General features: G+C 52.6%; 13 protein-coding genes across 13 annotated transcripts; 7 read left to right on the top strand and 6 right to left on the bottom strand.

Moving 5' to 3' along the window:
* Positions 1-1,506, bottom strand: BDW74DRAFT_141530 (mitochondrial 54S ribosomal protein uL10m). Its single transcript, XM_073722569.1, has one exon. The coding sequence runs from the start codon at positions 1,192-1,194 to the stop codon at positions 133-135; it is 1,062 nt and encodes a 353-aa protein (XP_073589367.1). The 5' UTR covers positions 1,195-1,506; the 3' UTR covers positions 1-132.
* A 97-nt stretch (positions 1,507-1,603) lies between these two features.
* On the top strand, positions 1,604-2,955 carry BDW74DRAFT_172114 (anthranilate phosphoribosyltransferase; the record flags this gene model as incomplete). The annotated part of the gene is made up of 2 exons (XM_073727447.1): positions 1,604-1,933; positions 1,996-2,955. 2 exons carry the CDS (start codon positions 1,604-1,606, stop codon positions 2,953-2,955), a joined length of 1,290 nt encoding a protein of 429 aa, XP_073589366.1.
* A 401-nt stretch (positions 2,956-3,356) lies between these two features.
* On the bottom strand, positions 3,357-3,641 carry BDW74DRAFT_172113 (Rpo12/RPC10 RNA polymerase subunit family protein; the record flags this gene model as incomplete). The annotated part of the gene is made up of 2 exons (XM_073727446.1): positions 3,357-3,381; positions 3,439-3,641. The coding sequence occupies 2 exons, from the start codon at positions 3,639-3,641 to the stop codon at positions 3,357-3,359; spliced, it is 228 nt and encodes a 75-aa protein (XP_073589365.1).
* Positions 3,642-4,514: 873 nt separating this feature from the next.
* Positions 4,515-6,673, top strand: BDW74DRAFT_172112 (uncharacterized protein; the record flags this gene model as incomplete). The annotated part of the gene is made up of 6 exons (XM_073727445.1): positions 4,515-4,743; positions 4,800-4,879; positions 4,935-5,221; positions 5,277-5,594; positions 5,652-5,794; positions 5,847-6,673. 6 exons carry the CDS (start codon positions 4,515-4,517, stop codon positions 6,671-6,673), a joined length of 1,884 nt encoding a protein of 627 aa, XP_073589364.1.
* A 266-nt stretch (positions 6,674-6,939) lies between these two features.
* Positions 6,940-9,171, top strand: nar1 (iron-sulfur cluster assembly protein NAR1). The gene is made up of 2 exons (XM_073722568.1): positions 6,940-7,320; positions 7,375-9,171. Exons 1-2 carry the CDS (start codon positions 7,219-7,221, stop codon positions 9,055-9,057), a joined length of 1,785 nt encoding a protein of 594 aa, XP_073589363.1. The 5' UTR covers positions 6,940-7,218; the 3' UTR covers positions 9,058-9,171.
* Positions 9,172-11,238: 2,067 nt separating this feature from the next.
* BDW74DRAFT_141523 (DUF924 family protein) lies at positions 11,239-12,644 on the bottom strand. Its single transcript, XM_073722567.1, has 2 exons — positions 12,153-12,644; positions 11,239-11,991 (listed from the first exon to the last, which is right to left on the bottom strand). The coding sequence occupies exons 1-2, from the start codon at positions 12,524-12,526 to the stop codon at positions 11,328-11,330; spliced, it is 1,038 nt and encodes a 345-aa protein (XP_073589362.1). The 5' UTR covers positions 12,527-12,644; the 3' UTR covers positions 11,239-11,327.
* Positions 12,645-13,124: 480 nt separating this feature from the next.
* On the top strand, positions 13,125-13,972 carry BDW74DRAFT_172108 (uncharacterized protein; the record flags this gene model as incomplete). Its single annotated transcript, XM_073727444.1, has 2 exons — positions 13,125-13,385; positions 13,436-13,972. The coding sequence occupies 2 exons, from the start codon at positions 13,125-13,127 to the stop codon at positions 13,970-13,972; spliced, it is 798 nt and encodes a 265-aa protein (XP_073589361.1).
* On the bottom strand, positions 13,496-15,358 carry BDW74DRAFT_141520 (putative formamidopyrimidine-DNA glycosylase). The gene is made up of 2 exons (XM_073722566.1): positions 14,719-15,358; positions 13,496-14,672 (listed from the first exon to the last, which is right to left on the bottom strand). Exons 1-2 carry the CDS (start codon positions 15,309-15,311, stop codon positions 14,051-14,053), a joined length of 1,215 nt encoding a protein of 404 aa, XP_073589360.1. The 5' UTR covers positions 15,312-15,358; the 3' UTR covers positions 13,496-14,050.
* Positions 15,359-15,519: 161 nt separating this feature from the next.
* On the top strand, positions 15,520-16,612 carry BDW74DRAFT_1013 (MIX23 family protein). Its single transcript, XM_073721493.1, has 2 exons — positions 15,520-15,828; positions 15,903-16,612. The coding sequence occupies exons 1-2, from the start codon at positions 15,756-15,758 to the stop codon at positions 16,364-16,366; spliced, it is 537 nt and encodes a 178-aa protein (XP_073589359.1). The 5' UTR covers positions 15,520-15,755; the 3' UTR covers positions 16,367-16,612.
* Positions 16,613-17,690: 1,078 nt separating this feature from the next.
* On the top strand, positions 17,691-20,663 carry BDW74DRAFT_988 (peptide alpha-N-acetyltransferase complex A subunit NAT1). Its single transcript, XM_073734242.1, has 3 exons — positions 17,691-17,796; positions 17,907-19,859; positions 19,920-20,663. The coding sequence occupies exons 1-3, from the start codon at positions 17,715-17,717 to the stop codon at positions 20,381-20,383; spliced, it is 2,499 nt and encodes an 832-aa protein (XP_073589358.1). The 5' UTR covers positions 17,691-17,714; the 3' UTR covers positions 20,384-20,663.
* Positions 20,319-21,031, bottom strand: BDW74DRAFT_999 (uncharacterized protein). Its single transcript, XM_073734260.1, has 2 exons — positions 20,633-21,031; positions 20,319-20,580 (listed from the first exon to the last, which is right to left on the bottom strand). Exons 1-2 carry the CDS (start codon positions 20,906-20,908, stop codon positions 20,473-20,475), a joined length of 384 nt encoding a protein of 127 aa, XP_073589357.1. The 5' UTR covers positions 20,909-21,031; the 3' UTR covers positions 20,319-20,472.
* Positions 21,032-21,484: 453 nt separating this feature from the next.
* Positions 21,485-24,782, top strand: BDW74DRAFT_982 (uncharacterized protein). Its single transcript, XM_073734223.1, has 6 exons — positions 21,485-21,709; positions 21,768-22,092; positions 22,149-22,345; positions 22,396-22,669; positions 22,721-22,860; positions 22,910-24,782. The coding sequence occupies exons 1-6, from the start codon at positions 21,593-21,595 to the stop codon at positions 24,545-24,547; spliced, it is 2,691 nt and encodes an 896-aa protein (XP_073589356.1). The 5' UTR covers positions 21,485-21,592; the 3' UTR covers positions 24,548-24,782.
* BDW74DRAFT_141514 (phosphoribosylaminoimidazole carboxylase ADE2) lies at positions 24,775-26,869 on the bottom strand. The gene is made up of 2 exons (XM_073722564.1): positions 26,227-26,869; positions 24,775-26,173 (listed from the first exon to the last, which is right to left on the bottom strand). The coding sequence occupies exons 1-2, from the start codon at positions 26,788-26,790 to the stop codon at positions 25,019-25,021; spliced, it is 1,719 nt and encodes a 572-aa protein (XP_073589355.1). The 5' UTR covers positions 26,791-26,869; the 3' UTR covers positions 24,775-25,018.
* Between the last annotated feature and the right edge of the window lie 157 nt (positions 26,870-27,026).

The raw sequence follows: 27,026 nt of genomic DNA, 5'->3' as shown, positions 1-27,026 counted from the left end.
TTGTCATGACGAAGAAGCCTGATATTTAGGGCTAAAACAGAAATCACTCTAGGTAATCATAATCTTTACAATCGATCAGAAATACAGTCCTTATTATACAGATGAAACCCAAAACCTGAGACAGCAGAATATTTACTCTGCCTTATCCTCACCCTTGGCCTCGTCACTAGGGCCCTTCTGCTCATCTTCCAGCACACTCCTCCTGCTCTCAAGAGTAACGTACAGACTCTTTCCAGCTCCCTCCAAAGTGTTCGTAATGCTGGCTCCCATGCTCTGCAAGGACATAACGAGTTGAGACCGCAGACCGTCCATACCACCTTCAATGCTTCCAACCCACTTCGTCTGGTCGACATCGAACAGCTGGTTGTCCAAGCGAGCAGCAAGCACGCTCAACTTGTTCAAACCGTTCTGCACAGAGAGCTCGTGCCAGTCGGGGTTGGCTTTTCGGGTGGGCGCAGGGTAGCCGAAAGCCTTGGGCGCCAGGATGGTCAGGGCGGCCTTCAAGTGCTCTGGCGACATGTGTGGGATAGTGAGGGCGGCAATGGGTCCAGCAAGGAGGGTAGAGAGTTCGTGCTTTCCCTTCTTGTAGCGCACAGCAGCCTGAGCCGCGCGCGAGAGATCGTGCGTCAACGTTGGGTCGTCGTTGGAGCCCGCGAGCGAGATCTCCGCGGAGGTCTGTGTAGCTGGGTCGTTTGCGCTGGGGGGCCTGCCCGCTTCCAGAGTCTCCTGGCTGGGTCGGAAGTAATCCACGATACGCAACGCGACGTCGAAGATACCGGGCTGGATGATTTGGACCTTGATATGGGGGGCCAGAGCTGGAGAGGTGCGGCCCTCCGCGGCGATTTTGGCGTCGACCTTCTGCATTGCCTTGCTGAGTTCTCTTCGGATAGCCGCCCATTCCACTGATTTCAAGTTGTCATGTTGCATAAACACCATGAGAGGGGTGGTACGAATGATAGAGGTGTATTGGCGGAGAAGTTGAGAGCGTCGGAACTCGGGCCTGCGGTGCGATGGGGGTTGTGAGGGGGGGAATCTGGCAATTGGGACGGGAGAAGTGGTCATCTGCTCAATTGAGGGAGCAGGAGTCGTGACTGTGCTGGCATATCGAACTAATGTAGGAATATCGGATTGGCACAGGAGCCTTTGGCACCGGACGGGCACCCGCGCATTTGCGAGACGTATCCGGGGAGGCATTGTGGCTAGGAAAAGGGGCAGAATCCGGTTAGAAAGCTTTCTAAAAGAAGGTCTACCCGCGTAGATGCACCAGGCAACGAATAAGTCCTCTTTTGCAAAAAGAAACGGCAGAAAGCCAGTAATCAGCGTCTCCGATCGGACCAGACAAAAAAACAGCCCTGGAGCCGACGATGAAATCTAAGAGCCCAAAGTGGACTAGCGCATCAAAATGGCGGTAGGATTCTGCCGTGTCCCTTTACACCGGAGCCTAGCCAGAAATAGCAACTATGTGTCACAGGGCGGTTCTCAATTATTGGGTCAAAGAACTTATAAAGCCAACCAACCCTGGCAGTTGAAGGCTTACAGTCTTGATTCATTGCTCGCCAAGCTTTCAGGACCCCTCTTGGTTCAACGACAACATCGAGCCCCAATGTCTGGAAGAAACAGCCCTCGCCAGAAGCCGGAGAGCATCTCCATCAGCCCCCTCCTCAAGAAGCTCGCGTACCCCGCGTCCGAGGTAGCCGTCGAAGCTTCGGAGATCGCGTCAGCTTTCGCATTGATCTTTGAGGACCGTCTCTCGGATATCCAGACCGCTGCTCTTCTTACTCTGTTGCATTCGACTCAATTGGACAAAGACGCAGAAGTCATCGCAAAATGTTCACATCGCATGAGGGATGCTGCTCGCCAGACGGACAAGGCCGCATTGAAGAAGGCGATTCAATCCCGCGGCAGGAGTGAAGGCAACTACAAGGGTGGCCTGGTATGTCTTCAATTTCGGGGCTCAGGCCGCTGTGCGCCATTCTAATTGACGTTTGTTTCCAGTGCGACATAGTCGGGACCGGCGGTGACTCACATTCCACCTTCAACATCTCAACAACCTCCTCTATTCTCGCCTCTCCCCTTCTCATCATGGCGAAGCACGGAAACCGCGCGCAGACCTCCTTCTCCGGATCCGCCGATGTACTCAACGCCGTCTCCCCCGTCCCTCCCAAGATTGGCGCCGTCAACGCCGAGAACCTTAACGAGGTCTACGCTGCGTCCAACTATGCTTTCCTGTTCGCCCCGAACTTCCACTATGGTATGATGTACGCGGATAATGTGCGCCGAAGCCTTGGACTGCGAACGATCTTCAACCTCATGGGTCCTCTTGCGAACCCTGTTGACTGGGCCATTGAGGCGCGCGTGGTTGGTGTCGCATACAAGGCGCTCGGGCCGGTGTTCGTGGAAGCTTTGCGCCAGAACGGTGTCACGAAAGGTCTGGTTATCTGTGGTGAGGAAGATTTGGATGAGATCAGCTGTGCAGGAAAGACGAACTGTTGGCAATTATCCGAGATTCCTAACCCGGATTATGATGAGTCAAAGGATGACGACGAGGATGATGAGTACAGTACTCCTCGGACGATAGCCAAGTTGGACGAATTCCAGCTAGAGCCCGCCGACTTCGGTCTGCCTGTTTATCCGCTCACTGCAGTATACGGAAGAAAGATGCCCAAGGACAATGCGGCGAAACTGATGGAGATCCTACGGAATGATTTACCGCGGGATGACCCGATCCTAAGCTTCGTTCTCATGAACGTGGCCGCGCTTCTGGTTACTTCGGGTATTTGTGAAGCAGACAGCTCTAACATGGGCCCTGGTGATGATGGCAAGGTTATTACCGAACGGGGCCCAGGAGGTGGTCGCTGGAAGGAGGGAGTCCGCCGGGCGCGCTGGGCGATCGAGAGCGGCGCTGCTCTGAAATGCTTCGAGGATTTCATTGAAGTGACAAACAAGCTCCAATAGGTTTTTTATGAGAGCATATTTTGGGTTATTTCATATAAATTATCACATTCGTGTTGTGAATTTTTGGAGAACCAAGCCTGAGTGCTTGTCTTTTTTTTTTGAAACCAGGAAAAAGTGATTGGGTATATTGAGTATTATGTCGCTTCACGTCAATGGATTTACCCAGACAAGTTCTGCTCATGGATATCAAGATGCAGCATATTATTTTCTTTCATCCATCTGTAGCAATACCCCTGCGCGTAGATGTCTCCACGAAGCGGCGACACTATGCTTCGCTGTTTTGAATCCCAACTCCCAAAGCGCCACAAAATGCACATAACAATCATAAGAACGGATGGCGTCGCCTTGCATTATAAAGTTCTCGGAATCCTCCATCCGTCGTCGCGACCTAAGCCATCGCTCTATCGCGCCTCGAACTGAACCATACTATAGGCAAAAAATCAGCACAATTCCAACCCCGCCGGAGGGAAGAGCAAAACTCACCGCTTCGTCCGCTCCTTGTACAGAACACGGTGGCCGCACTCCTTGCATCGAATCTGGTCGCCGCGCTTGAGGGATACACGGGCGTTGCAGTCCCCGCAGAGGTAGGCGACGATAGGGCCGTCGAGAGAGCCGGCGCCCATGTTGTCGTTGCTGAAGGCGTTGCCGCCGCCAAGGGAGGGGACTTGGTAGGCTTCGCGAGACATGGTGGATGGTGAATTTGGATTTTATCTGAGACGTTTGGTTGGGAATCAGATGGGTGGGAGGTGGGCGGGCGCAAAGGTGAGGTTCAGGTGAGATTCTTGGGTCTTTGAGATCGATTTTCTCCGCCCTTATCCTGAATCTTTTCGGAGAGATTAGTCAGCCACACCAGCCACATCCTCCGTTGCCTCTCCTGGTTGGTTTTGCAAGATATACTAGTCTCTGTCGATGTCTTTCCTGATGCTATCTATTCTGGCCCTTTCACTCTCAAGACCAAAGATGGTTCTTTTCAGGACACAATCCGAATTCACAGTATAAGAATGTAGAAAGCTATGGACACGTGACCATGTATAGGCTTGTGCTCTATGAGCAAGAAGTGGCTATAACCCGTAACTTGGTTTTGGTGAAGCTGGCCTCCATAAACTGAAAGGTTCAGACTTATGTTGCTGGCTATTGACAGATGTGCTCCCATAGGAAGTTGAAGGACTCCGTTGTCACTCTCAGCTTTCCTATAGGTCTTCGACGCCCGGAGAGAAGCATCATCCTTGGCCCCCAACCCAACAACCCTGGAGAAAACTACCTGCCTCAATGAGATGACAGATAGAACTGCCTCTTATTCCATCTAGTCTGGCGCCGAGTCGGCCGCCAGACTATCCCGCTCCTGCATATGCATCAGGCAACCCCATTCGAGCTTACGTCCCACAGTCAGCAGGAAACCCCAACGCTTCTAGCTTCTAGCACAACCCCATACCCGGATAGGTTAATTGGGGCCGGATCGGCGCTGCCATTAGCCTAATGCGCCGGTACATAAGTTTGTCATTTGGAACCTGGACAGAAACTCTGATCTAACAGCCATCTCGCCTGTGCTGCCACAAATGATGGACCCTTTTGAAGGATGTGAGACCACGGACGTGGTCATCTGTGGATGTGGGCCAACGGGTGCCATGCTCTCAGGTTACCTAGGCCGGATGTCTATAAGCAACGTCGTTCTTGAAAAGGAGAGCGGGATTACCACGGATCCTCGAGGCATTGCGCTGGATGAAGATGGTGTCCGTCTGATGCAAGGGCTTGGCATATATAACCGAATCCATCGAGATATTGGGAGTTGTACGTTGCCTTATTCAAATGAAAATATGCAAAGCGAGATACTGACGAGCTTCTAGGTATGCAGATATTTAAGTTCATTGGAGGTACACAGAAAGATCTTAGCCAAGATGCTTTTATGGAGATGGATTATGCTACTGTTTGTTATCTCTGGTATTCGATGCTTGAAATGTATATCTGACCATGTTCTCAAGACAGAAGGTGGCACAGGCCATGTCGGCTTCATTAGCCATAAACAGCCGATTCTAGAGAAACACCTCCGAACTGCCATGGCTTCAACGGGCTTTTCTCAACTGAGGTCGAGCTGCACTGTTGTTGAAATTCAGCAAGATGATCGATGGACATACTGTCGGTATCGTGATCAGTACGGGGAAATCCAATCCATACGGTCCCGCTTTCTTGTCGGTGCCGATGGCAAGACTGGGTTCACCAGGAAAAACTACCTCGAGCCTCTGGGGATACGAATGTTGCAAGCTCATGAGTAAGTCTCTGAAGCGGACATGCTTTCTATGGTATGGCCCTGACCGAGATTGCAGTGCCTTCTACGACGTAACATGGGTTGCATTGAACTGGGAAATAACCTTACCTACAGCAGAGACGCACCCTGGTTTTCCGCTCTGGAAGCAAGGCTACTCGCCAGAGCAGGTATACGATCTTTTCTTTCCTAAGAACTTCCGCTTCCTATGCAATCCCGAGCGTCCGGCTATCTGTACACGCTTCGGTCTCCCGTCAGACCGACTTTGGAGGTTCGAGTTTGTTGTCTTGGATGGCGAAGATGGTGATGAGATGGCTTCGCCTGAGGAGATGCGAGAGGTCATCTTTCCCTACCTTACGCACTCAGGGAAGCGATACGGGTAAGCTGGTTAGGGTCTCACTGACCGCGAAAGGCGAACCTGACACGGAATTTTCAGACTCTTGCATAATGTGCAATATCCCGAGGACTGCATCCGGGTCCTCCGGTCAAGACCATTCCGGTTTGCTGCACGCAGTTGCAATAAGTGGTCTCTCGGTCGCGTTACTTTATGCGGCGATGCGGCACACGTTTTCCCTCCATGTATGTCCTTCTAGTCCATGGTTATGGGTTACTGGGCTAACTCTCTGCATAGTTGGCGGCCAAGGTATTTCATCTGGCTTCCGTGATGCCGCGTCTCTCGCCTGGCGTCTTGCATTGCTTTGCCGTCAGGACACCCCCAGTCTGTCTCGTCATGAAGCCGTTCTCGAGAGCTGGTACTTGGAGCGCAAGCAGCAGCTAGAGAGATCCCTCGCAGTAACGATACGAAACGGAGAATTTGTTACCGAAGGAAATCCGCTGAAAATATTCCTCCGCTCCTGCTATCTTTTCATCATGAACCTAGTTCCCAGCTGGCGACGAGAGCTGCGACTCGGCCACAGAAAGGGTATGATTCGCTATAAGTTTGCGCCCGGTATGCCCTTCGTCCCCGGCCTGAATGGAGGTCTTTGCCTTCCTCAGGTGTACTGCAAGTCTGGAACAGGGGTAGTATCTTTCACAGACGATGCAATTTTCCATCCATCTAAGAGGGGACTGTTCCAGTTGCTGATCTACCTCGAAAATTCGAGCGAGATTGAATCCGCTAGGGAAACCGTCTCTTCCATCGAGGGATATGCGAAAGGTGAGATCCGGATCGACGAGGCTACCTATATCATCAACGATACAGAACATAGTTTCGACCCTTCCAACGACCTCCATGACGCAAACTCGGTGTATCGAGTCGCAAGCGCTGAAGAATTTGCAAAGTCTCCATTGTGTGAAGGTCGACCCGAACCACAGTACTATAATATGCACTACCTAGGCAAGACGCTCGGGGGGAGCAAATTTGTTATTGTCCGTCCGGATCGCTTTATATTTGCTGCGTGCAGTGACAGTGATGAACTCAAGAGAGCGATTATAGAGGCCGTGAAATACTTGCAGTGACGATTGATCTCTGATTTCTTGGCCGATATATATTGAGTTATTAGGGCTAGATAAGTCGGATCTTCGATATGACTATGTCCCAACTGGCCAATAAAAGGCACCTGTTCCCGAATCAAAAGAATTCAACTTCCAAGCACTGGGACGGCTACTTCAAGATAGAAAAAGCAACATTGGATAATTCCAATAGACAGAACAAATGGTGTCTCTGGAATTGATGCTTATGGGCAAGAGTCACGTGCACATTTACAGCATATCCACTCCGATGCCGGGGATTTGCAATCTTTGGATCCATCCGATGCTTATCGTCTCCCCGCGGAGCTTCAAAATATGATCTCGTCGCCACAATAGATTACAAAGCATATATTTCCCCCCATCTCTGCCTTACCCCGTCGCCTCTTCTACCTATCTGCTGGCTCTTATACTTTCTACTACTCTTCTTACCATAACCGCTTATACCGAGCCGCAGCCCATTCGCGCCAGGACCGACTTGACCCCGCACGAGTGTATCCCAGTCATTATCCCGAGGGGTTTTCCCCGCTGTCACAATGAGCGCCATTCTCTCCGCAGACGACTTGAACGACTTCATCTCTCCGGGTGTTGCTTGTATCAAGCCAGTTGAGACGCTTCCACAGAAGCAGTCCACAGAGGTGAATTAGCTATTCATCACATCAAAGAATGAGTACTGATTTGGATGCTATCAGAACGCCTACGAAGTTACGACAGAAGACAAAGTCCAACCGGAAAACCCACCTACCGCGCAAATCTCCCTCACCGATTGCCTAGCATGCTCCGGCTGTGTCACGTCCGCTGAGGCGGTCTTGATCTCTTTACAGTCTCATAACGAGGTTCTCAACACCCTCGATGCGCACCCCGAGATTCGATTGGCGAGTGGCGAGAACGGGACTATTGTCGAAGACAACAGGCAAACAACAGATGATGGCCGTATATTTGTCGCTAGCGTCAGTCCCCAGGTGCGCGCAAGCTTAGCAGCTACATGCGGTATTTCGGAGAAGGAGGCGAATCATATGATTCAGCAATTTCTCAGCGGACCCAACGGGTTAAGAGCGGGTGGCAAGCATGGCAGCGGTTTCAACTGGGTGGTCGACACAAATACTCTACGGGATGCCGTTCTGGTTTTGACGGCGGACGAAGTCAGCGAGTCATTGACGGGTGTCACTGCTGATGGCACGACGGCACCCAAACGACCTCTACTTTCATCAGCATGCCCAGGCTGGATCTGCTATGCTGAGAAGACACACCCGTTTATCCTTCCTCATTTATCTCGACTGAAATCGCCCCAGGCTCTGGCGGGTACCCTCTTGAAGACAGCTCTCAGCAAGAAGCTTGGTGTGCCTGCCTCTCGAATCTGGCATCTGTCAATAATGCCGTGTTTCGATAAGAAGCTCGAGGCTAGTCGGGAGGAATTGACCGATGCCGCTTGGAATAGGCTCTCATCGGACGGATCACATATCCCTGTTCGCGACGTTGACTGTGTCATCACTTCTCGCGAGCTTCTCAGCCTTGCTTCAGCTCGAGGCATCACACTGCCAAATCTGCCCTTGAAATCTCTTCCCGACTCTCTTCGTCCACCCTTCCCAGATCCAGCACTCGACGCTTTTCTCTTCTCTAAAAACTCCCTGTCGAAACAGACAATGGCCGCTGGGACGTCGGGAGGCTACCTCCACAACGTGCTCTTGACCTTCCAAGCGCGGAATCCGGGCAGCGAAATCGTTACTCAGCGGGGTCGAAACGCAGATGTTGTGGAGTACACTCTGGTGACGCCTGCAGGAAAGCCAATCCTGAAAGCAGCCCGTTATTATGGATTCAGAAATATCCAAAATCTTGTCCGAAAGCTTAAGCCTGCACGGGTTTCTAGGCTCCCAGGAGCTAGAGCTCCGACTGCAGCTGCTGGAGGTCGACGGCAACCGATGTCACGAAACGGAGCCGCTGCTGGGTCAAACATGGATTTCGCCTACGTGGAAGTTATGGCATGCCCCGGCGGTTGTACCAATGGTGGAGGTCAGATACGTATTGAAGATGCGAGAGAATTTAACGCACAACACGATGCTGCAGAGACATCCGAGGCTTCGAAGCCGTCACCCCATGAGCAGCGCTCATGGCTTGCGCGCGTGGACGAAGCCTACTATTCGGCAGAATCGGATACGGATGAGGTGATGGAGGATGCACAGACATCACCAGTTACGGCGAACGAAGAGAGGGTTCACAAGACCCTGCAGCACTGGTCCGCTATGACTGACATTCCGCTCGCAAAGCTGGCCTACACAACGTACCGCGAGGTCGAGAGCGATGTTGGCAAACCAACTGCACCGAATGATACTACGCGGGTTGTGGAGCTTGCTGGGAAGATCGGTGGTGGCTGGTAGTGGGTGATTGTTATGCTTTTATGATTGATATATACCCTTTTGTATAACGTCTCGCATTTGGTATATTGCATGGGTTGCGTGGGCATAGATATAGAGTGATACCGAAAATCTATTTGACACTTCTAACCGCCATCCACCATTGGGATCCAATGCATGTATTCAAATCGGACCGTGGACTTCACCAACGTAATAATGGCGAGAACTGATAGGGAGTCGAACTGTTACTCGATACTTACTGTTCGCGTAGGATGGACCAGCAGGTGCCGAAAACAGAAGGACCAGGTGGACGCTCTTCACAGAGGCCACCCCTTCCCTGCGAGTGAATGTTCCTTCCATCGACCACCACTTCTCCTGTTTTTGATTATATTCCCTCTCTTCCATCCATCTCGCTCATTTGATCGCCCAGCCATTCGTTCATTGATCTAACTCAGTCACTCGCTCTACTGTGCATGATTATTAGGGTTCTCGTTCTTTTGACCCTCTACATATCCTAACCACATACCTCACATCGGAGATCTCGTCAATATGATGCCCTCATTCCCCGTCCTCTCCGTCCCTCTCATTTCCACCCTGTCCCTCCTGGGAAGCGTTCATGCTCGAACCACCCTGGAAGGTTGCACCTTCACCGAGATCGTCAACGAACATGACGAGTACTTCGTTGTCTGGTACGTCCCCGAGACCGGTGAAATCTGCGACGTCCCTTCCTGTGGCGGCGGCCTTGATCCCTACAACTACGACAACCCCGCTTGTCCAGAGTACACCGGCACGGCCCCATACGAGCCAAGCTACCTGGAGGATTACCAGCGTGTGCCTGTGACCGCGGAACCTGTGGCAGGTGCAGCGCCTACTACCCTTCCGGATTGGTCTGAGGAAGATGACGATGCGGATGAGGTGGTGCCGGACGAAGAGGACGATGACAGGACCACGTCGATTACACCCGCGCCTACCACGAGCAGGGCCGTGACTAGCTCTACTGAAAGGGCAAAGACTACATCGACTCCCCTAATCACGTCCTCCACGTTTACGTCGAAGGCGTCGCCCAGGCCATCGCCATCTAACTCGGCAGCAGTACTCGGTAGCGAGAGTGCGGGCAGTTCGACGCCTTTATTTGGTTCTTCCACAGCCCTGAGGACAACCAGCTCCGGAGCCGTGCTGGCCAGCGAAAGTGCACGCAGTTCAGTTCCGTTGATCAGTTCCTCCACTGTTTCGTTGCTGCCAACACCGCCGCTAAGCCCCACGCCCACAACCATCCCCGTGGCCGTGGTAGCCAGCGAGACTGCACGCAGTTCAAAGCCCCTGGTCTCTTCGTCACCGGCTACCTTGCGGCCAACAACTAGTTCAAAGATCATTGTCGCTAGCGAAAGTGCACGAAGCTCGAGCCCTGCGATCAGTTCCCCAGTCACGTTGCAGCCTACAACCAGCTCGGTGGTGGCAGTGGCTAGTGAGAGTGCACGCAGCTCGACTCGGATCAGCTCTTCCCCCGTTGCGCCGCAGCCTACGGAAAGCTCAGCAGTGGCCGTAGCCAGTGAGAGTGCACGCAGCTCGACTGTGGTCAGCTCTTTCCCGACTACTCTGTTGCCGACAACCAGCACTGCAGTTGTCGTGGTTAGCGAAAGTACTAAGATCACTTCAAGCTCACTGACCACATCCTCTTCGGGCTCATTGCTGCCAACTCGCTCGTTAGCCCCTCCGACAACCAGCTCTGTTAACGTGGTAGCGGGCTCAACCACCCTGCTCGGGTCTCCATCAGTCTCCGTGTCCCCAACCCCAGTGGTCAATGGCGCAGGCACACTGCGGCTCAGTGCTGGCTTGGGATTTCTTGGTTTGCTCGCGTTGTGGATTCTGTGATTTGGTGCATGACTTGTTGGTGGAGGTGGAAAGGGATCTTTCCGTCTGTATCTTTATTCTCCCATTCACAAGGACTTCCTGTTGTACAACTTTTTGTCAACGCCATGTATAGGTTGGTGATAAGTCTATGCGCACCCACACAGCCTTTGTTGGTTAAGGACAGGGGTTGTACATAATAGCCCAAGCAACGTATTATTATTTCCACAACATCTAATAAAATACATCTTTAATGTAAACCGCTGTGCTCTTCACGTAGTTCATCTTCTCTACTCGAAACAACATCGACATATGACGGGACTCCGCGAGGATACGTTTCTGGGTGTATGGTCTGGAGGAGATAAGAGTATATGGTTCATTGTTTGTATGTGTACATCTATATTGTGAGTATTTAGATAGCGTATGTGCAGTTGAGGCAACGAGCTTTAGGCGAAAGAAATATTCGCCTCTTTGAGAAACTTCTCTTCTTCTGGCGTCGTCGATCGCCCAAGCACAGCATTTCGATATGGGTACCGCCCAAACTGCGCAATGATATCATGATGCTCCTTTTGGAACTTCAGATTCAACGCTAGATTCGCTTCGACAGCTTCCCTGTTACTCGCAAGGATATCGCGACAAGTTAGCTCGGTCTCACCTAGCCCCTTCGCCGACTGCTCATCTAAGAGCTGACGAACATCCTCATCCATCTCTTGGTAACTCTTCAGCACGAGTTCCTGGTGACCCAGATTTTCCGAGTGCATGAATGGCAGATAAAACCAATGCCTTAGGGCAAGTCTATACCGGATCTCCGGTGCGGTCGGGATCCCCTCTTCCAGCGCTTTTGATGCAATGACCCGCGCAATGGGGTCGAAGAATGTATACACCAGCGCGGCCTCTGTGCCTCTGTAACAGTTGCGTGGTAGTTGGTCGAGGAGGAGGATTAGGCCCAGCCAGACTTGGGGTGTTGAGGGTTTCACGAGGGAGAGGATGGTCTCGGCTTGAGAGGTGATTCGGGAGTCTGGTGGGGGTTGAGTCTCGCTGGGGCTTTGGGGTTCTGGGTGCGTTTGGTTGGATTGGTGGAGGGCTGCGAGGATTGGTTTGAATTGCGTTCTGGGGCGGTTAGTTTTGTTTTCTTGAAGAGGTGTTCTTGCAATTCAGGATTGAAGGAATAGAGGAGTGAGGGATTAAAGGATCATAAGAAAGTGAAGGATTGAGCGATTGAAGGAATCCCAGGCAACAAGGATTAAAGGATTAAGGAACCAAACACTCACGCACACTCCAAATCAAAGACTGCATTCTTCGTAAACCACGGCTTGAAGTCCTCGGGCTTCGGTAGCGTCAGGCTCTGATCGTCCGCAACATGCTGGAACCAGAAGCTGTAGACGCGGCCCGGTAACGAGGGCCCAAAGAACTTGCCCAGGTCGACTTTTGGCTCGTTGGATATCTTGGGAACCTTTTGTGGAAGCGGCCCGGTGTGTATTGCCCTTGTGCCAGCGGTTGGAGACTCAATTGGGTCTTGGGCCCTTGCGGACAAAGAGGGTGTATGGGAAGCTGACTGTGGTCTCGGCGCGATGGAAGCTCGGGGAATGGGTCGGAGGGCGAGGAGTCGTCTGTAGGAGGATCTGGGGCGGAGGAGTGGCAGCATTTCTTCGTGTCACAGTGTGGAACTCAGGTAATTGACAAATGAGTGAGGATATAAATGGTTGTTCGGTAGTTGAACGCTTGAGGATCAAGAAGAGCTTCGCGTGCCTGCAGGAGTCGATTAGATCGTGGAAGACCTTCCCCGGCTACGTCATGGCCTCGACCCGCAAAGACGGTTTTAGGGCACATCGATAGCCTCAGGCAGCATATATATCAAAGGCAAGAGAATGTTATGTATGGCCTTCCGCAGATTTCAATTTACTTGACACGCTTTAAAGCTCTTCAAGGTCAAGGCTTCCGCTTGCGGTCGCTACTCGTCGAGGCTTCAAAACAAAGAAAGGGATATCTTCCAGGACGTTGGAACATGTCTTGCGCGGTGCCACCCTCCAAACCTGCTCTACTCTGCACAAAGACTGCACACGACAAAGACCGTGCTCGAGTCGTCCAGAAGCAGGTGTTGCTCGGTCTCAAGTACTGACCAGGTCTGCGTTTCTTAGGAACACCCACTCCGAGTCTCAACCAAAATCCAACTCCACCTTACCATCCCCGTTCTTGTTCCTACAGAAGTGACAGAATCCCCCAAATCATCTCCAGGCCACACGATGTTGCGCCAACCGCAGACTCTGACAACAGATCAGGCTAAAGCAGAGAGAATAAAAATTCTCACGGCGAATGAGAAGAAATATATCCCGGGAGTACTCAAACTGAGACCGGAATCTCCAGCCGATGGATATCTATGCTTGCCAGACAAATACCCGCCCTTACGCCCACAAGTTGCGAGAGTGAAAGTAATCGATCGCGACGCCTATGAGATAGCCATTGACCTCACAAAGGAGAACACCAAAGCTGGAGACAAGAAACTGGTTTGTGTGATGAACTTGGCCAACGACTCTATACCAGGCGGGGGCTACAGACATGGATCGTTGGCCCAGGAGGAAGACCTGTGCTATCGGAGCACCCTTATTGCGACTCTCAAAAAGCAATTCTTCTTTGGAAAGCTTATCAGGTCGTCTATTCTCCGACCGTTATCATCTTCCGCACTCGAGGGACGAAGGACTACAATTGCGAGTATCCTCTGATGGATTTCAATCATCCTCAGGACTTCCCGGTCGTCAGCGTCGTCAGCGTGGCGGCCATTTACAAGCCGAAAGTCGACAGCAAGGCAAACCCACCCACATGGGCAAAGGCCAAAGATTGGGATCTCATGTATGAGAAAATTTGGATTGCCCTTCGCATTTGCGCGCACAATGGGCACCGTAGCATTGTGCTCGGGGCTCTAGGAGCTGGCGTGTTTGGGAACCCAAGTCAAGCAGTGACGATTGCTTTTCGCGAAGTTTTACAAGAGCCAGAGTTTAGAGCACGGTTCGACAACATTGTATTCGCTGTGTTGCAGGACAATAACAAGTGCTATGACGTGTTCCACAAAGAGCTGGACGGTGTCCAAGTTTGAAAACCACATCGGCAACTCAGCTGTTTGAGATGGAAAGAGTGTGCTTCAAGTTCTCATTAATTCTCGACGAAACGGCATTCACTTCCTCAACCGTGTCGAGCGTCGTGTTGTCTGAGTCCTAGCCTTGTCTTTCTTTACACTCTCATTTTCTTCGACCATGGCAGTCTGCTTGCTCTGTTTTGTCGAGTCGGCGTTCTTCGTACTGGGTGCCTCTTTCTTAATTACTGTTCGTTTTCGTTTGGTTTCGTGCTCATCACTGCTCTCATCTTCTTCGACCCTGGCCGGCTGCTTGCTCTGCTTTTTCGAGTCTGCTTTCTTCGTGCTGGGTGCCTCTTTCTTAGTCGCCGTTCGTTTTCGCTTGGCTTCGCGCTCATCACTACTCTCATCTTCCTCTTTCACATCGCCTGCCACGGGTCCAGTCTTCTTTTGCACGCTAGGAACCACCGCGCTGGTCCTACCACCAACAGTGAGGAATGTGATTTTCTCTCCATTCGGTAGAACAGAGGGCTTGTTCTTCTTTCCCTTGCCCCATCGATGTTTGAACAGCCAGTGTTCCGGGAATTGGTCGGAATCTGCCAATACTTCTGTGGAGGTGGAACAAACATAGTGAAGAGACGAGTGAAGCTCCTTGATCTGATCATCTGTCAACGTGTGGCTGTATTGTTCCGGGTGGATTTTTGCGTGATATAAGATTTCGTCCCTGGTCTAGTCAGTTACCATACTATACGTAATCGTCGCAGACTAACCCCATCCAATTCCCAATCCCACTAATAACCGCCTGGTCGAGGAGAAGCGCTTTGGTAGGCACCTTTTTGCTCTTCAACTTTCCACCCAGCCACTCTTCAGTGACAACCTCTTTATCAACAACCGGGTCTGGTCCATTCTCTTTTAGAGGAGTGTACTTGCGTATCTCGTCAGCCGGACAATCAACCAGCCTAATCCTAGCCAGTCTGCGGAAATCAACAAACGCCGCCTCGGTCTTCGGATCACCATCCGTCTCCAGCAGAAACTTCCAATACTTTGGCGGCCACTGCTTATCCTCTGGCTTGTCTGTGCGGTAATAGTACGTATCTGCATCGCGGATCTTCAGCCAGCCGGCCATACCGAAATGCATGACGGCATGTGGGGGCGAGGACATCGTGATCCAAAAGTATTTCCCCTGCTGTCCTGCGCCTGTCACCTTTTTGCCTTCAGTGGCCTTTTGGAATTCAGCTGCGCTGGTGCCCACTTTGCCGTAGATTATGTCGTCGTGTTGTGTTGATACCTTGCTTAGTGTCTTCCCGACTAGGTGCTGCCGGATGAAGTGCACGATGCGGTGAATTTCGGCTAGCTCGGGCATTGTTTCTGTTGTATCTGAAGCTGGAGCTATAGAAACAGTTATCGAGGATGAGAGAATTTTATGAAAGTGAATTGTTTGATGTCAGCTTGCAAACACGAGCTGGAGCTATACGCGTTGACGGGGTCACGAAGTCACGTGCCACTTAGATAGTGATAAGCTGGTGGCTTGATGACATCCGGTGCTTCTCCGGAGAACTAGATATCCATTTTGTCATTCGACCAGGTTCAGAATAGCTTCTTGAGCTCTAGATAATCACCACCAGTCTTCCTAACAAAATATCATACAGTTGAGCGCAGTGCTCTTCTTCCATCCCAACAACCACCAGCTTTCAAGCTCTCTTCATACCCCAACTACCTACCTAAGCTTCTCAATCTGGCTTGGTTCTGGGACACAGCAGCGAAAGAGGAGCAGAGACCGGGGAGCGCGGAGCCCAACAGCCGGAAGATGGAACGAGCATCGTCAACACTGGCTCCAACACTGAGTCCGCAGTTCTGCTTCAACGAGCGGTTACTGAGAGGTACCCTTACCATTTACTCCGAACCCTATCTACGCACCCACAAGAAACATGGTCTAATTGATATATTCAAACAGACTTTCTCACCCTCTCCCGCAGCACAATCGACGACTCCATAACGCAGAACCTCAACGCCCTCGTAACGCCCGCCCGCGCCGGCTTCGACCCCTCCTCCACCTCCATCCGCCAAACCGACTCCCCCGCCCATAAGACGATAGACCCCGTCGCCTGCCAGAACTTCAAGGACAAGGTCCTTTTCCCGTCATGGCAGACGCGTTCCGATGTTCTTACGTACTGCGCTGGTGTCGCGACGAGTCCGGATCCCGAGGACCCGGATTTGCTCCTGAGGCAGACGGAGTCGGCGCGGGATCGGGAGCGCGTTGTGGATGAGCGATTGGATCCGTATAGTGCGAGGTTCTTTCCGAGGGAGGCGCGGACGGAGAGTTTGGCGAATCTGGTCAGGAATCAGAGGAGTGTGGAGGAAATTATTCGGGCGAGGACTTGGGGGCTTGTGCTTGAGAGGTGTGGGGGGGGGTGGTGATGCTTCTTCTAGTTGGGAGGAGGCGCTTAATCGGTGGCGGGAGAGGAGCCAGCGGTGATTAGAGATCGTTCTTTTTGAGAATGGGGTCTGCGTGCTCATGAAAAGCGTGATCTCAAATTCTGTATCTAATGTACTTATATATAAGACTATCTGGACCCAAACTCCACTCAAATGTACGGCTCTTGAACCAGACCATGCTGCAGCTTGGGTCACTGGATATCACCATGATCTGCGAGACAATCAAAAGGATTTCGAAGTTGATGCTGGCCGTGGAACGAAGATCAATACAGAGTATCCGGAGTTCATTTCCGAAGCCATAAACAAACCCTCGCATAAGGCACTTCAAACCTAGTTCAAAGTGATATAATCGGCATTAGTTTGGTGCAGCCCAGGTCTGTGCACACTAGGTTATTTATGTATAAACCTCGGGGATAGCAAGCGGACTGATGATCGACGGCGCATTGTGCGATTAAAGTCGTTTCCGAAGAAGTTCATTCGTTTATAGATTCTGAAAAATGGAAGCAGGCTGTCCCAACTTGTTTGTCTGTGCACCCCGAGGGTGCAATGGATTCAGCATCAATCGTTGAAAACATGGCCGTACCATCTTCACCTGTCGCGCAACTAGATGTTCCTGACTGCCAGTTCATGGACAGAGCTGCTGCACGGATATGGGGCCGGTCGGTGTGATCTTCATAAAAGATGTGCGGTTGGGGTTTGACTGGCCGGTTCAACTGTTCTGCAGAAGATGGAGAAATGGTGTAACCCAGGCGTCCAGGAGACAAACTATTTCTGCGCCAAACCAGATCACCGGTAGATAGATTTTTTGAGGCGAGGTGCATATCACCCGAATAACTCTTCTGTCATACACAGATTCCACCCTTGCTGGGCTGCTGCAACACTACCCAGGCGGCCCTGGGGTATTTTGACTCTCCCAATGTGTTTCATGTTTAGGTATCATCGAACGTGCTGAGTGGTGGCATGGACGCTCCCTCTAATACTTCTTCAGGTCGAGTCGCTATTGGCGTGGGCAGGGGTGTGGTTGCACGTCGATCGGATAGGTGATCGCTTCGGGCCCTGTCCTCGAGAAAGTATCAGTGACCTGAGAAAGCATGAAGAACAACCGCATTAGGCGTCCAGCAGGTGGCTTGAAGAAAGCAGCATGGGCCAGGGCTGTCGAGTACACTGAGAGAACGCTGTAGGTGGGTTCGTTTGGCCGCGGCGCTGAGCTTATCGCCTGATTGCTGCTCCGGGCCAGCTCCTCGTTTCCGCTTTTCTTCCCCCGCGCACTTCAAGCCTCTCCCTCGCCCAACTCCAACAAAACTCCGCCGACAGGTCTGCAACGCCCACCATGCCGCAGCAATTGAGCTCGAAGGATGCCTCCCTGTTCCGACAGGTGGTCCGCCACTACGAGAACAAGCAGTACAAAAAGGGTGAGTTCCTACCAATGCCCTGCCGAATTGACCACGCTGGTCGACGATGTTTCATGCGGGCCGACGTAAAAGGCTAACTGTGAGACTTTGCTTTTCTCGAATCACTCCAGGCATCAAAACGGCTGATCAGGTTCTTCGAAAAAACCCCAACCATGGCGACACGTTAGCGATGAAGGCTCTGATCATGAGCAATCAAGGTGAACAGCAGGAGGCCTTCGCCTTGGCCAAGGAAGCTCTGAAGAACGACATGAAGTCGCATATCTGCTGGCACGTGTACGGCTTGCTCTATCGCGCGGAGAAGAACTACGAGGAGGCCATCAAGGCATACCGGTTTGCCCTGCGGATCGAGCCGGATTCCCAGCCCATCCAGCGCGACCTCGCCCTCCTCCAGATGCAGATGCGGGATTACCAGGGTTACATACAGAGCAGAAGCGGTATGCTGCAGGCTCGACCCGCCTTCCGACAGAACTGGACTGCTCTTGCTATCGCACACCACCTCTCCGGTGACCTCGAGGAGGCTGAAAAGGTGCTGACGACATACGAGGAGACGCTGAAGACCCCACCGCCTGTGTCAGATATGGAACACTCTGAGGCGACATTGTACAAGAACATGATCATCGCCGAGTCAGGGAACCTTGAGAAGGCACTGGAACATCTCGAGGCCAACGGATACCGCTGCTCGGATGTCCTCGCTGTGATGGAGATGAAGTCGGACTACCTTCTCCGTCTTGACAAGAAGGAAGAGGCCGCCGCTGCCTACACTGCTCTTCTGGAGCGAAATCCGGAGAACTCTCTTTACTATGACTGTCTTATCAAGGCCAAGGGTATTTCCAGCGACGACCATAAGGCTCTCAAGGAACTGTACGACTCCTGGGCGGAGAAGAACCCTCGTGGTGATGCTCCCCGCAGAATCCCCTTGGACTTCTTAGAAGGCGATGACTTCAAGCAGGCCGCCGATGTCTACCTGCAGCGCATGCTCAAGAAGGGTGTGCCCTCTCTCTTCGCCAACATCAAACTCCTCTACACCAACTCTAGCAAGCGCGATACAGTACAAGAGCTGGTCGAGGGCTACGTTTCAACGCCTCCGTCTAACGGTTCGACCGACGGCGACAATACCGAATTCCTCTCCTCCGCATACTACTTCCTCGCACAGCACTACAACTACCACCTTAGCCGCGATCTTTCCAAGGCTCTTCAGAACGTCGATAAGGCCCTCGAGCTATCGCCCAAGGCAGTAGAGTACCAGATGACCAAGGCCAGGGTATGGAAGCATTACGGAAACCTGGAGAAGGCAGCGGAAGAGATGGAGAAAGCTAGACAGATGGACGAAAAGGACCGCCACATCAACTCGAAGGCTGCCAAGTACCAACTGCGCAATAACCAGAACGACAAGGGTCTCGAAAATATGAGCAAATTCACGCGAAACGAGACTTTCGGTGGCGCTCTCGGCGACCTTCATGAAATGCAATGTGTGTGGTACCTGACGGAAGATGGTGAGGCGTACTTGCGCCAGAAGAAGCTCGGTCTTGCCCTCAAGCGATTCCACGCCGTCTACAACATCTTCGACGTGTGGCATGAGGATCAGTTCGACTTCCACAGCTTCTCCCTGCGGAAGGGTATGATCCGTGCTTATGTTGACATGGTCCGCTGGGAGGACCGTCTGCGCGAGCACCCTTTCTACGGTCGCGCTGCACTTTCCGCCGTCAAGGCCTATTTAATGCTTCATGACCAACCGGACTTGGCTCTTGGACCCCTCCTTGAAGTCAACGGCACTAATGGAGACGATGCTGAGCGTAAGAAGGCTCTGAAGAAGGCTAAGAAGGAGCAGCAGCGGCTGGAGAAGCTCGAGCAGGAGAAACGAGAGGCTGCTAGAAAGGCTCTCGCGAACCCCAAGAGCGCGGACGGAGAAGTCAAGAAAGAGGATCCTGACCCCCTTGGCAACAGGCTTGCCGAGACACAAAAGCCGCTTGAGGAGGCGCTGAAATTCCTCACGCCCTTGCTGGAGCTCTGCCCCAAGAACATTGAGGCTCAATGCCTTGGCTTCGAGGTACACCTTCGAAGGGGTAAGTTGGCTGGTTGCACAAACTTCACGTGAGCATAAGACTGATTAATCACTCCTCTAGGCAAATATGCACTTGCGCTCAAGTGTCTCACAGCGGCCCACTCCATCGATGCGTCCAACCCCACACTCCACGTTCAGCTGCTCCAATTCCGCCAAGCTTTGAATAAGCTCGCTGAGCCTCTCCCAGCCCAGGTCGCGGAAGTTGTCGACACTGAGTTTGAGGCACTCCTTCCCAAGGCACAGAACCTTGACGAGTGGAACAAATCTTTCCTCTCTGCACACGAGAACAGCATCCCTCACAAACATGCTTACCTTACCTGCCAGCAGCTTCTGAAGCCTGATACCAAAGCAGAGAACGAGAAGGAGCTTACTGCCACCCTGGATGCAGACATTGTGTCACTTGAGACAGCCCTTGCTGGTCTAGACCTCCTCGGCAACTGGGGGAGCAACCAGGACGCAAAGACTGCTTATGCTGAGAAAGCCAGCAGCAAGTGGCCGGAGGCGTCTACATTCCGACTCAATTAATTGTTGACGATATTTACTTCTTCTAAATCTGTTGGTGTCTGAATGTGGTTGTTGGTTCTGTTGGTTTCATTGCGCACACTTAGCGAGGCCTATAGAACAAGATGCGATCTCAATTTCAGCTGAAACGTCAAGATGAATGAAAAGATCATGTATGAGTATTTATGGCTTTGTTGGGGAAGAGCTGCTTGGAGTATATACTAGGTTCGGAGTATTAGCTAAAAAATCTCCTGGGGAATAGTACACACTAACTATTCCGTCTACCCTCCATTGCGAAGCTTCCATGGCACGTTCCCTAGGTTTACCTAACAATATTGACGACTTGGATTGTGGTAATCGCAATGAATGGTGCCATGCCCTGTTGAATTGACTCGCGGCCAGGCAGAAATAAAGCGAGAGTGATGACGTCACCATGATGGCCCACTCGCGCATCACCACCACCACCGCAGTCCGCAGACACGAGCTCAGGAACTTGGCCGTGGACATTTTCCGAACACGTCCCGTAGCAATCCCACTGGGGACCAGCATCTGGACGCACCGTTAAGGACCTAGACCAGTCGTCAGCCCAATGCGCGGGTCCACTAAAACCTTGTCCCAACCCCCCAAAGCTGTCTGAGCTCCCTTGCTCAAGGTCTGCTAGCGCCAGCGCATCGATCAATTGAGCAGGTTTATTGCATCCTTTTGGCTGGTTTGGGATGAAGACATGTGAGCCCGGGATCGGGACTCATGGCCAAGTGCGAGCACAGAGTTTAGTGGTTCGATCTGTTAGTGCAGATGTTGATCCTGTTGGATGATCTCATGCTGGAGTCCGAGTTATACTTCTCGATCTTCAACGCTGGTTTCCCACACGGGCGTGTAACGATCAACGAAAGCGTGACGTCAAGGCCAACTGCGCTGCTTGGAAAGTCGCAAGCGGCTTGCATACATATAGCGTTCACTACCTCAGCTCCTCCCTTTCTGCCCTTTAGATTTAACTCTTTCCTACATTCCACATAACACAGACTCAGTGATACCCAGGATACCCCCCGGATACCCCCCGGATACCCAGATACCCCTTGAACTCTTTTTGCTTGTTTTCATACCAATTTCACCTGACCGCTACCTTCAATCCACATTTTGAAGGTGATAATCGATAATCGATACGACGACACTCTAATCAAATCAACTTAATCGCTCTCTAGCTCTGCTATTCATAGCTTGACCTCGCCCACCATGCCTTCCCGCGCGGTTAACAAGCCTGTCGACCCCAAGCAGAGGGATAAGGACATCAACAACAAGCTGCAGCTGTTTGGCATGTACCATGCTTTCAAGAACGGCAAGCTTCCATCCGTACGTCGCATTTCATGCCACCACCCATTGACAGACACTGACTAGTTTTCGCACACAGAACAAACAAGCCGATGTCGCCTTGAACTCTGCGCTGGACCACCGATTCCTTACAAATCCTTCGAAAGAACTCTCTGAGGAGGGCCGCGGGCTCGTGCAGGATCTCCGTACTGTCATTGAAGAGGCCAAGAAGCTTATTCTTAGCAAGAACGACGGTCAATTGCTTCAGGAATTCATCTACGATGCTCAGACAATCACGGCGGATGATGTGCACAAGCCTGGTGTCGCAGGCAATGATTCGGCTGAACAAGACGCCGCGAAGGCAAGAGAAGGATTGAAGTCCCTTGGAACGCTCATGATCACCAATGGCGAGTTCCGAAAGCTTCGTAAGTAGATCATTCCCAATGTCTCGGAAAGGGTCTGGATTAACATGCTATCAAAGTTAATGACGCAATGATCCTCGCCCGCGATATCGCCGGCGATGCTTCGCAGAAGGCTGCCAACCGAGTTCGTCCAGGGGAGCATGAACTCTCCCAGGTCGACCAGGCTGCCGAAGACAATGTCTGGCATGAGAAGCCTGACTTTGCCGGCCAGAAGGAGCAGTTCAAGTCTCGCTTCGGCAAGAACAAGGAGAAGGCTGTAAGTGCCGTCGCATCTTTGAGAACTGCGGGATACTAACATCCGCAAAGCAACAGGAGGCTTCTGACGTTGCCAACACTGGCGCTCAGGCTGCAAACAATCAAGGTGGCTCATCTCTTGACCCTTATGCTGGCGTTAATGCTTCTGTCGATCACGCCCAGTCCAAGGTCCCCGAAGACCAGCAGTCCAAGGCTACCAACAAGAGCCAAGAATACAGGGCCAGGACCCAGGACTACCTGTCGAGGAAATTCCCTCAGGAACGTCGCGATCAGGCTATTTACCGTTTGAAGAAGATGATCATTGAAATTCAGGGCCACCGTGACTGTAAGTTTGCTCATTCTTGACCATGCCAGCAGGCGCTAATGCAACCAACAGACCAGCAAGCCATCGAGACTCTGCTTGATCTCGCCGAAAAGTATGGCGCCCGTTCCAGGCACATGGCCCAACAGGGCTCTGGCAGTGTTAAGGGAACCCGCGGCCAGGGCAAGGTTCAGACCATGGAGAAGAACCTCAGGGTATGTTGCATCGACTGGCAATTGAGAACATGATTCTAACGGAAAGCAGACTTTGATCGAACGCTTCGCCAATAGCACTTCGATGGATGACTTCTTTGACTCTTTGGAGAACATCTACCGCGATGCAGACAATGATCCCGAACTTAAGGGATGGTTCAAGAACACCAACAACTTCCTTCGCAAGACCCTTCAGCAGCAGGGCTTCGTTCTGCAGGACGAGTGGAACCGCCAGTATGATGATCTGGCTGAGCATGGTCGATTCCTGCTCCGTGACCGCTACAGGGACCACACCAACCGCGTCCTTGATGAGGTCAAGTTCCTTGGTGACCAGTTCAACCAAGACCGTCAGAACCGTGCGTTTGGTGACGCCATGCAGAAGCTGTTCACCGACCTCGGCCAGGACGAGAACGGCAAGCCTAAGTTCAAGAAGCATCTTGTTAAGGATATTACCGATGTCATTCTTCCCTCCATCTTTGAGAACGTCCGCTACGTCCCTATTCCTCGCATTGAGGTGCAGGATGCCATGGCTGATGTAGTCATCGAGAACCTTGTCGTCGAGAGTGACAACCTCATGCCCAATGTTGTCGAGTTTGGAAGCGACAACTACTACCGCTGGGGAAGAAAGAAGATCAGCAGCAAGCGGGACAACAAGATCATGATCTCTGTCTCTGGCATCCAGGCTGATCTGAGAGATGTCAGCTTCTACATCAACAAGAAGCAGGGCTTCCCCTCCATTACCGACACTGGTGTCATGGACATTTTCCTTGGTGGCGACGGCATCTCTTTCAAGATTGCTGCATCTACTGCGCAGAAGGAGGACCGCCAGAAGTTTGTCAAGCTCGACAATGTTTCCGTCAAGCTTGATGACATTGACGTCAAGCTCAAGAAGTCGAAGCACAAGGTTCTTTTCACTCTCTTCAAGCCTTTGCTCTTCAAGACTGTGCGCCCTGCCCTCCAGAAGGCCCTGGAGAAGCAGATCCGTGATGCCTTTGAGAAGGCTGATGCGTATGCTTATGAGGTGCACCAAGAGGCTCAGCGTGTCAAGGGTCAGGTTAAGGAGAACCCTGAGGATGCACCCAACATCTACAACCGCTACATGAATGCTCTCCGGGCCAAGATGGAGGAGGGCAGGCGCAAGGCCCAGGAGACTCAGCAGAAGGCTGCCCAGCGCGATTCCAAGGTGCAGACCACCACCACGCTCAAGGGTTCCATATTCCCAGACATCAAGCTTCCTGGCGGCATCACCTCCAAGGCTACCGAGTACGAGGAGCTTTCGAGGAAGGGTGAACGCTGGGAGTCCCCTATCTTCAGCATTGGCTCTGCCTCCGAGTCCAAGGACATCCCCAAGCCGGCCGAGATCACTCGCAAGCCTCACAACACCGCTGAAGGCAAGCTTCGTGATCGTCAACCCACCGGGGCTGGCTACGGAAACGGCAGCGCCGATGGTGGCCTCGCTGCTGCCCCTCGTGGTCCCATCACTGACGGAGGTGCCTTGGCTACCGGCCGATTCACTGATGGCGGCCCAGCAGCTGCCGCCCCGACCCTAACCAACGGCAGCACCGCTGTGACCAACGGTCACTCCAAGCACTACGACACCTTCCTGAACAACGGTGCTAGCAGCAATGGCAAGCTCCCTCATGATATCACCAACTACTCTGGACCCGGATTCAACCCTCAGACCGCTTAGAGTCGAGGTTGAGGAGTGATCTAAGAAAACGCTTACGCCTGTTTCATACCCTTTTCCTTTGTATTATGAGAATACTGAATACTTAATCGTCGCAAACGTTTCGTTGGATTCCCACTCGTTCTCTTTTGTATTATATGTGACAGGCAGTGATGTTTCTTGTCCTTTTATTACCCCGTTCCTAGCTAGCTAGGTAGTTTCAATCGAGTACCCCGTCTGTTCTGAATAATCCCATGTAACGACCTCTGTAAGTGCCTAGCTTGAGTGAGGGCCGATGAGCTCTAAGAAGTAAGGCTTCTGGTTATTGAAGGCTCTCGATACAAGGTCCGCCATGAAGCCTATTTAGTCTATTGGTTATGCTCTTGGGTGTAGGCGTAATACTTGACTTGAACTTGAACAAACGCTTTCATTAATCCTGACTCCTCTATACGTATCCTAAAGCAACCTTTCCTCCCTTGCGATGCTAAGACCTCTTTACATCTGCTTGAAGTACTCATCCCAACCCAGATCCTGCATCTTGACATTCTTGACGTCCATATTCTCCTCGCGAGCCTTCTCAGCATACGCCTCAACCTTGCGCTGCACAGCGGGGTCGAACGCGCCGATGATTCGCGCAGCCAGGAGCGCGGCGTTGATGCTGTTGTTGATTCCGACGGTGGCGACGGGGACTCCGCGGGGCATCTGCACAATACTATAGAGACTGTCTACACCGTCCAGAGAAGATCCCTTGACAGGCACACCGATGACTGGAAGAGCTGTGTGCGCTGCAGCCATGCCGGGCAAGTGAGCAGCACCACCAGCAGCAGCGATAATCACCTTGATGCCCCGGGCCGCCGCGGAGGCGGAGTACTCCGCCATGAAGGTGGGTGTGCGGTGGGCGGAGGTAATGTCCACGGCGGGCTCGATGCCGAATTCATCGCGCAGCAGCTTGAGGCCCGGGACGAGGGTCTTGAGATCGCTGTCGGAGCCCATCATCACGGCGACCTGGGGCGCGGGTTTGGTGACGCCCGAAGGAGCGGGCTTCGTCTTGATGTCGGGGCGCTGAGCGCGAATCTCGTCGACGACGTCAATGAGCGGCTGGATGTACTTCTCTGCCTCGACCATTGTGGGTGCTGTGACGGTGATGTGGCCCATCTTGCGGCCGGGCTTAGCGGCGCCCTTGGAGTAGAGATGGATCGCGGCGTTGGGGATCGCGAGCGCGGCCTCCGCGGCCTTGAGGTGTGTGTCTGGTTCGCTGCCGCCGATAATGTTGAGCATGATGGAGGGTTGGCGGAGCTGCAGGCTCTCCGGGGGAATGGGCAGGTCGAGGATGGCGCGGAGGTGGGTGTCGAATTGGGAGAGGGCGGTGCCTTCGATGGTGTAGTGGCCGGAGTTGTGGACGCGGGAGGCGAGTTCGCAGAGGAGGAGGCTGTTGTCGTTCATGAGGAACATTTCGACGCCGAAGGCGCCCTTGCCTTCGAAGGTTGCGACGGCCTTGCGGGCGAGCTTTTGCGCGGCCTGGTTGATGGATTCGGGGACGTTGCGGGCCGGCGCGTAGACGAGCTTGCAGATCGAGTCTTCTTGGACGGTCTCGACGGTGGGGTAGGAGAGGACGGCGTCCTTGGTTTTGATGACCATGACGGCGAGTTCCTGGAAGTAGGGGTTAGGGCTAAGTCCCGGAACTAGTGCTCGAGGGGTGCAACCTTTTGGAAGTATGCCCACTTCTCTGCGTACAATGGGCGGCCCTTCAGGAACTCGAGGGCATCGGGGATATCATCCTTGGAGTTGACGCGGTAGTTACCACGTCCGTCGTAGGCCATGGTCTTCGACTTCAGCATCAACGGGTATCCCAACTCCTCGCCGGCCTTGGCTAATTGCTCCGGGGTGTTTTCAGAGAGCTCGCGGTGCTCCGCCATGGGGATTCCATGCTTCGCAAGGTGCTCCTTCTGGTTGAACTTGTTCTGAATTGTGCGAATGGCCTGCCAGCTGGGCTCAATCTGGACTTGGGAGTCAACCTCCTCGAGGGCGTAGGTGTCGACGTGCTCGATTTCGGCGGTGATAACGTCGCACTTCTTGGCCAATTCCCGGACCGCCTCACGCTCTTTGAATGAGCCGGTGACATGGCCGTCGTGGGCGCTGATTTGCTTGGCCGGGGAGTTCTCCGCATCGAGGACGTTGACTTGGATGTTGAGTCGGTTGGCGGATTCAACGAACATGCGGCCCAGCTGGCCACCGCCGAGGACGCCGACTTTGCGTGAGTTCCACATCTTCAATTGCGGAGGAATCTGCTGATTGAAGGAGTGAGGAGAGAAATAAAGTAGAGAACTGGAGATGAATCACCGCTCCCACGAACTTGTGCCCCTCCGGCTCCGCAATCGGCCAAATGAGGAAAAATTGAAAAAGTGTCTATCATCACGTGAGAAGGGCGATAAGATCGCCGATCTGCACCAACAGAAGACTCAGATTGGACAGAGGAGCCGCCGTTCCCCGCTATAAATAACGC

Source organism: Aspergillus multicolor (genome assembly GCF_047715735.1).
Source record: "Aspergillus multicolor strain CBS 133.54 unplaced genomic scaffold BDW74scaffold_1, whole genome shotgun sequence".
NCBI lineage: Eukaryota > Fungi > Ascomycota > Eurotiomycetes > Eurotiales > Aspergillaceae > Aspergillus > Aspergillus multicolor.
Note: the sequence above shows the minus strand (reverse complement) of the source record. Positions and strands in the feature narration are given on the sequence as shown.